Source organism: Solea senegalensis, linkage group LG2 (assembly GCF_019176455.1).
Source record: "Solea senegalensis isolate Sse05_10M linkage group LG2, IFAPA_SoseM_1, whole genome shotgun sequence".
NCBI classification, from domain to species: Eukaryota; Metazoa; Chordata; class Actinopteri; order Pleuronectiformes; family Soleidae; genus Solea; species Solea senegalensis.
Genome location: NC_058022.1, coordinates 18,280,590 through 18,289,106, shown reverse-complemented (window position 1 = coordinate 18,289,106; position 8,517 = coordinate 18,280,590). Strand labels below are relative to the sequence as shown.

The 8,517-nt window shown below is 38.5% G+C and overlaps 1 protein-coding gene across 1 annotated transcript; it reads right to left on the bottom strand.

The window, feature by feature from the left end:
• Positions 1 to 1,044: 1,044 nt before the first annotated feature.
• On the bottom strand, positions 1,045 to 6,265 carry neurod1 (neuronal differentiation 1). Its single transcript, XM_044019731.1, has 4 exons — positions 6,179 to 6,265; positions 4,541 to 4,794; positions 3,999 to 4,228; positions 1,045 to 3,120 (listed from the first exon to the last, which is right to left on the bottom strand). Exons 2-4 carry the CDS (start codon positions 4,780 to 4,782, stop codon positions 2,561 to 2,563), a joined length of 1,032 nt encoding a protein of 343 aa, XP_043875666.1. The 5' UTR covers positions 4,783 to 4,794; positions 6,179 to 6,265; the 3' UTR covers positions 1,045 to 2,560.
• Positions 6,266 to 8,517: the final 2,252 nt, after the last annotated feature.

Sequence of the window (8,517 nt, the reverse complement as noted above, 5' to 3'; positions counted from 1 at the left end):
TCCATAGTGCCTTAAAAAAAATCATACAAAATTTAAATGGTTTCTGTAAAATATCATAATCAAAATTATAAAGTAGCGCGTTCACTATTTTCCAGAGACTGAACCAGGAATTGATGTATAACAGCATAATATGGTAACTGTTGATGTTACATTAAAAGTGCTAACACAATGTTGATTAAAAAAAAAAACCTTGAGATGATTCTCAAAGCCATCATCATGCTGTATATCATTTTAACAGACACGTGCCAACCAATCAGAAAGCAGGATGTGTCCTGGCTGTGGTATAAACAACATATTATGAGCCACAAACACACAACAGATGGCTGAGTTAAAGCAGCTTTAATCAGTGTTATGATCAGCCAACAGCCAAACCTATCACAAAGGCTCCTGCTAATAATGCTATTAATACCTCTTTATTACATGGATATTAAAATACCCAAGTGGTGTTTATGTTTATCATTTTCCTCAGGTGAGAATAACAAGGAAATTTCAAAGTGAGCAGTTCAGCAAGTCCCTTTGAATATTCACCCCAAATTTTCACACTTACTGAATCCATCTGTCTTTTTTGTTGTTGTTGTGACTGAGGATCTATTTTGTTCTTAAAAGTGTTAATTATATTTTTTTCTTTGGACGATAGAGATGCATTTTTATGCTGCTGCCTGACTTTCTCTCATCGAGACTAAATAGTGTGTTATGGCCACCATATTGTCCCAGTTGACTTACACACACACACACGCACACACAGCAGGACAGCAGTATGTATGGAGGGTGGGGGGGGGCTCTCATGCATAAACGAGATCATTTTCATAAATTAAAGTCTTGCCTGCAGAACGAACATCTGTGCTCTTAACATGCGCGCGCGCACACACACACACACACATACACTCTGATCCAGGGTTTGTCCTTCAGTTGGTGGGCGATAACGCTGTTAACACGTTAACAGGGTTTTCTCCGTAAGGAGATATTGCTTTTTACCAGTTGTTCGGTGTCATACTTGGAGCCTCAAACCCATTCAAATGAATAACATACACATATTCTTAAAAATGGAAGATACTGTAAGACTTTTATTATGCAAAAGAAGAAAAAGAGGAGAGAGCAATAGCATCATTTTGTCAAAATCTCTTTTGATTGCCTTTTTTTTACACAACAAGCCAGGGTAACTACAGGTGATTTTCATTGACAGTTTGTCTGCCAAGTCTTTTTTCAAATCAACATGCAGTCTATAAAATATCAGAGAATATCAGAAAATAGTGAAACATATCTAGCTGTCAATATTTCCCACCCACAACACAAGGTCTTGAGATTATTTTTCACGGTAATAACAATCTAAACTCAGATCTCAGTTCTCACTGAGGTGTAGGCTACACCCACACTATTCCGTTTCCATATCAAAATGCATACATTCTGGCATTCTGGTCTGAACCTGCTACTAACTCCATTTTCATTTGAAAAACTCCAGAGCTACATTTATTCTGCACAGGCGGAAGCAGAGACCTTTAAAAACAATGATGCAGTCACCTGAATTCTCTTGCTGATTGGCCTTTTTTTTTTTTTTTTTTAGCACTGAACCACTTCTAAAGCATACTTTGGCTACAATTTGACACTGAAGACATTTTAATACATTGTTGACATTTTTTTACTTAACTTTAGTAAACTTATTTGGACCAAACTGGGTTGGAAGTTGTGCCATGTGCGAGGCAGCCATTGTTTTTTTTCCTTACAGGTGAAGACACTGTCTTGTATTTTTAGAATCTTCAAATAATCTTTTTACCGTCTGGTTAAAAAGGAATTTGCTATATTACTCACTAGAAAGAGATTTCAAATCTATAAACTGCCACCCATGTTTATTTATTTATTTCTTTTTAAAGAATTACATTACATTTTAAAGCAACAGTCAGTGTATCCCAACATGTAAGGTCCGGCACATTAATCCAGGCTACACTGAAGTGCTTTCCTGTCTCGTTGTTGTGTTGATGCTGATAAACAGTCTCGGATGAATCACAATGAATTCCTTTTTAATAAAAGGCTTTTATATACATCTATCTTATAAAATATGAACAACAGTCACATGAAATGTTGACAGAACACTACAAGAACATTATAAAAAGCATAAAGTAAAAACCATGTGAACAACATGAAGACTCTGGCCCACTCCTGGCTTAAAAACCGGACCCACATCGTCTCACTGACACACTGACCCAAAAATAGAGAAATCTTTATTCTTTCAACATTTGGAATCATCAGCTGATCAGAGCTCAGGTTTTCATAAAATTGCATAGTTTCTTCCAGATTATTGCTTATTAATTATTCATCATTTTTAAATGATAATGAGGATCATAACAAGACATTCAGAGAGCATCTCAGCAGTAAGAAACGCGACAAAGATTACATTAACAAGGTGATAGTATTGCCATCACCACCATGCTGATGACCAAAGGGAGTTGTAGACCTGATGCAGACACAAAGAATAAAAGAAAGAGGGACAGATAGAAAGATATACAACGGTCTGTCTGTCCGTTTTGGTCCACATCAGTTTCTCTGTCCTTCTTTCTCCTCATCCTCAGGAGTCATGGAAGATGGCGTTCAACTGAGCGTTCATCAGCCGCTCATGGTGTGATTGTCCTTCAAATCCCATCAGCCCGTCCACTTGTAGTTCACCACACCGAGGATTGGTCCCTCCACCACCATAGATGGCAGTGTGTCCTCCAGCCCCTCCTCCACCATAGTGCACGCTGAAGGAGAAACTCTTGTCATAGTCGGCAGCTGTGACAACCTCGTGCTTGAAGGACGAGGAGAAGTTTCCGTTGATGCTCAGTGGTGGGCTGAGAGGCGGATCAAATGCTGGGGCGTCAGAAACCAGGACCCCATCGAAGAAAGGCTCCATAGTGCCGTATGGCTGACCTTTGACCTGGTGGAAGATATGGGAGGGCTCCATGGTGCCATAGGGCGGGCTGGGCAGGCCAGCCGTCAGCCCGGGACTCTGGTAAGAGAAGTGTCCAGGATAGGCAGTACCAGCTGGGGGAAGGTGAGTCGGCATGTCAGGTGTCTGCTCCGGTAGGAAAGTCCGAGGGTTCAGCTGCAGGCAGCCTGCCACCAGGTTAGTGGTCGGCTGAGATAGACCTGACAACAGAGGGACAATTCTGTCAACGCTCAATATGAAAAATAGACAAAGTCTTCCAGTTTGAAAAGTAATGGTAAATGTGTTTGTCTTTATATAGTGCGTTTCTAGTTTTGACGACCACTTATAGCTTATTTACGGTTGTGCCATTCACCCATTCACTCCCACTTTTATACAGCACATCTATGTACAGCGCATTTCCTATCACTCATTCACAAAGTTAAGTGTTGGCACATAGACGAGCAGAGCCGGGAATCGCTACCGTAGCTAAGCAAAGCTTAGGAAGTAGGACGGGAGTTACAGTTAGCCACCAGAGAGGTGACGCCACTGGTTGCAAACATAGACTGTATGTAGAAAGTGGATGTAGTCCTCCGAATAGCCAGATTAACTGGGAAAAGGAGTTTATGTCTTACTTAATTTATGTCAATCAATATTTTCTTCTTCAACAGCACATAATGCCAATTTTGTAAATGATGTTCCCATTTAGAGGAACATAGATGATAAAGCACAGCACATGTGATTGGACACCGATGTGATTGACAGCTAGTATTGTCCAATAGGTCCCTGGTTGCAAGTGACGTCTATGAATTTCCGCTCTCAAAAACTAAAACAAATATTTAATTTTTATTTATTTATAACTGCCAGTAACTGTTAATAAACATTAATATGATATAATGATTACATAAATAGCCATGTAAGTAAATGTAATTGTTAATATCTCTTCAATATTGTGTTCATAGAGTTTTGATATTGACTCTATATTAATGTGAATATCTTGATATTTCTCAAATATAACAAAAGAGAAAAAGCTTTGGGACTAGAGGCCAAAACGTCCTCTTCATTTCACTGCTTTTAAGTTATTTATTTATTTGATGCTGACCTTTGCAGAGTGCCTGGACAAAGCTCATGAGGTCGGGAGCCTTGCCAGAGCGCAGGATCTCACTCAGAGCCCAGATGTAGTTCTTGGCAAGACGGAGCGTCTCGATCTTGGATAGTTTCTGGGTTTTGGAGTAACATGGTACAACTTTACGCAGACTCTCTAGGGCGTCGTTCAGCCCATGCATTCGATTCCTTTCCCGGGCATTGGCTTTCATCCGACGGACCTTAAACCTGCAGAAACACACAACAGAGTTGTCATTAGCCCAGTCATCAATTATCACATTTGTAACATCCTAGAATAAAGCACTTTTCGTTGAATTATCAAGTACTCCTTGACGGCTTAACAAATATCTGCCACTAAAAGCTAATGTGCTATGAGCAGGGACTCTTCTACTCTACTATGGTACTATGGTACTCTGCTCTATTGTATTCTGCTATGCTCTACTCTACCCTGCTGTGAGCTGTAGTTTAATCAAGCACCTACCTACACATTCTATAATATTGTTATTTAATAGTTGAAAAACAAACAAAAAACTCCTTTACCTCTGCATTCGGGCCTTTGTCATCTTCTTCTTCTTAGGCCCTCGCCTCTTGGGTTTGTTCTCACCATCCTCCTCGTCCTCCTCCTCTTCCTCGTCATCATCATCATCATCATCTTCCTCCTCCAGACGATTCTCCTCATCTTCCTCCATTTCCCTCTCTGGTTCTCCTTCTGTGGGGCTGCAGAGCTCCTGCTGCTCCTCAGACTCCACTGACCCCTGCTCTTCCCGCAGAGACCTGGTCATGATGCTGATTCACTAAAAAACAGACAAAGTGAGTTATTCAGAAAAGAAAGCAACATTCCAGCAGAACGCTTTAGCTGTTATAATGTATGTATAATGTCTCTAAAAAGCAGGTACATATTTTTTCTATAAACATCTTGAATTTTTTTCTATACACGTAATCTTATACATTTTTAGATTAAAGTGATTTCATAACTGTTAAAAAAAAATTAACGCTACAGCCCACGTACCACATAAACTATAATACATAAGTGTAGAGCCAGAGAGTAATTCATTTGTGATTGTGAAAAAATGATATCCCCCTTGCAGAAAGAAAGAAAGAAAGAAAGTAAGTTGCGGCAGGAGAGGGTTTATTTAAATTTAGTGTGAAGTATAAAACATCCTTTAATTAATTTACCGTTATTGTTGTCATTCTTATTCTCATTCTTATTCTTATTCTTATTCTTATTCTTATTCTTATTCTTATTCTTATTCTTATTCTTATTCTTATTCTTATTCTCATTCTTATTCTTATTCTTTACGTGGCACTCAACTATATGTCTCTCGAAAGATCAATGAAATCAATGAAGTCTGTCTGTAGAAGACAAAATTCAAATTGGCTACAGCCGCAACTTTTTTGTGAAGATTGGAAAAAATAAACTGTATGCGTACATTTTATTTTTGGTGCATGGAAAAAGAAGGAAAATTAGAATTTGAAATGAAAAATAGATTTGTGTCAACTGCATGTTGCAGTAAATTTCAGTTTAATTTCTCGTGCTCAGATCTGTAGCTTTACCCCCTTTATAGTCAACATTTAAGTTCTTTAGAAATATCAAATGCGTTTACATTTAAAATTAATGACAAAACGAGGCGGAACTTATAGTAAACGGCATCTACACATTTATGAATAGTTCTTTCAAGTTAAAATCATTTCGCAGACGAATTAAATCCGTTTTTCATCCATTCCTGCATCCCGCTGACTAGTCCCGTTCATTTATCAGACACAGAAACAGGTGGAGATGAGACTTTGAGGTGAGCGGACTTACAGAGGACTAAGACAAATACATACAATTAAATATAACAACGCCAATATAAAATAAACAAACAAACAAACAAACATCAATATTATCAATTATTAATAATAAAAATAATAAAAATGCTTTAACAAAAAAATAAAAAGTGAAAACAAAATAAAGAAAGTCAATGAAATGAGTTATTTGAATATCACAACACACAATTTTTGAAATGATCAGCGTGCGTTCTTTGTTCATTTAGACGCATTAGATTTAATGTATTAATATTCACTTGATATAAATGATCAGATTTATCACATGTAAGTCTGAGGAACCAATCAGAGGATGAATGAATCAATCAGAAGCTGAATATTAAATTGATTTGGGGAAAAAAAAAAAACACCTACCTGTTGTATTGAGGCTGTTGTCCGTTAGATCGCACGCATCCCGTGCGCTCGATGTGCGTGTCCGTGCGTGTTTGTGCGTGAACTGCTCTGAGATTTCTGAGGGGTGTGTTTGGGATGATGATGCTTATATACCCAGCAAACACACACACACACACACACACGTACATACACTCGGGAGGGTGGTAATTAGCATATCAGTGCCCCGCCCCCCCGGCACGCGCCATATGGTGCGTACGTCATTAAAACGGCTACGGGGTCACGTGACAAATCTTCCATTTGTATGAGCCAAGAGAGAGAGAAAGAGAGAGAGACTCTCTCTCTTTCTCTCTCTCTCTCTCTTTGTGGGGAAAGTTGACCATCTGTCCTCGCGCTCGCTCATGCCCAAAAATGAGTTTGTGTTCATTACATTTGTATAATTTTTGGTGTGAGCAGATTAATCAAATACCTTTGTTAAAGAAGAATAGACGATGATGATGATGATGATAATGAGTGTCTATATCTCACAGGTTCCCTTTCTCTGTCTCTGGAGGTGATGAGGGTGAGTATGGCCAATGCTTACTTTCTTCCCTACCTGAGTGAAACCACCCCAAAGGGCCCTCAAACCGATCCAGGGTTAACCCTTAAGACAACAGGGCCTTAGGCTGCGTTTTTCCATTACAATGTTGAAATGTAGTCAAAGAGGCAATAAGAATGTGCAACATAGAGTGTCTTATATGTTTTTTTTCCCCATTTTCATCAACTATATAAACACACCTGAGCAAAAAGTACTCAGAAATAATAAATCGGACTGAATTTGTGAAATTTGTGAAATTTGGAAATACTTCAAAGTTCGAAGTTCACTTGGCTCATTTTTATGAACAAAAATAAAAGAAAAAAGTTTTTTTTTTTTTTAAACTATATGGTTTTAAAATGAATCATAACTCAACTCTTGTACCCAAATGTTGAAATGCACTTATTGTGGGTTGCTTTGGATAAAAGCGTCTGCTAAATAAAACACATAAGAAGATGTGACCTATAAACACACACAGGAGTTTTATATTATTCCCACGGCAATTTACCAAGGGTGCACCTGTGGCACAGATCTGTGCCGTGTGAGCATTAAGAGTTGAAGCTCTTTTAGAACTTTAGCACTAGAGTCAGACTATTATTAGCTAGACTCCAATATTCACCTGAATGAGGCCTTGGATTTTCTGGGCCTAAGTAAAGCCTTGTCAGCACTAAAATGTGGCAAAGTACAAATCTGACCTGTGACCATTTCTAACCACAATCTCTAGAATGATTTCTGAACCTTTATACAAAAGGGTAATCTAAGTGTAACACAATGAGAGCATGGAGTTTGGTCCCTTTGGAGACATTTTGTCCCAATTTCCTGGTTTGCCTTGCCGCATCAAATATTTTAATATTATTTTGTGTCCTTGATTACAAAACAATTAGTTAATTGAAACACTGTTTTTTTTTTTTTTGTGAGAGTGTGTGCGTGTGTACATTGTTTTAGTCCATGCCTGCAGGACTATGCGTGAATACGCTAATTGCTATGATCTGGCAGTTAACATATTGGTCTTCATCAATGAATATATAAAAAGATTAATAAAATGAAATATTATTAGTAGAAGTAGAATAATAAAAAGTTTTGTTAGATCTGACTTTCTCACACTGTCATGTCAGATCACCACATATATATGAAGCAATGAATGCTTGTCGTCTTAACACTGGTGCAGATGTGTTTGATTTTAGCTGCATGTCTTTAGTGAGCGATTATGAAGCATCCTGGCTCAGGAGGCTGTTTGGCCACCATGACACCTCCTATAAAATATGGATACAACCCCGTGCCTACAACACCACATGAGAACATTTCCTCAGCAGGATTTCGGTGTGCACACTTCATGGTCGGATGCATCAGCGCTGCTTGACAGGAAAGAAGATGCAGACTTTGGACCACACTGTTCTCCAGTCAAGAGATCGCCATAGCGACACTGAAGTGGTTGCCAGGAGGTTACCCAGCAACATTGGACTTGTATGTCTGTCCTTCACTGTGGACCCTCTGACAGCTAATGGTTAACACAAAATCAATCTCTGCTGTTCAGTTCAGGTGAATATAAAACTTCTGTCTGACAGAACAGTTTGATTGTCTCTGTTTCTGTTGACTATTTTGTGCTGAGCAGGTTGAGAGACTAGGGTTTTAAGAGCCTTTTCATTCTGAACAGAAACATGAGAGACTGAACCAGACAGAAAATGTGATGTAAACTAAATACTTAAATGACGTAGAGCCGAAAAAAAAAGGACAGTGTTTCTTTAATATCTGACTTTGCATGCATCATTAAACTAAGAAAAAAGAAAAC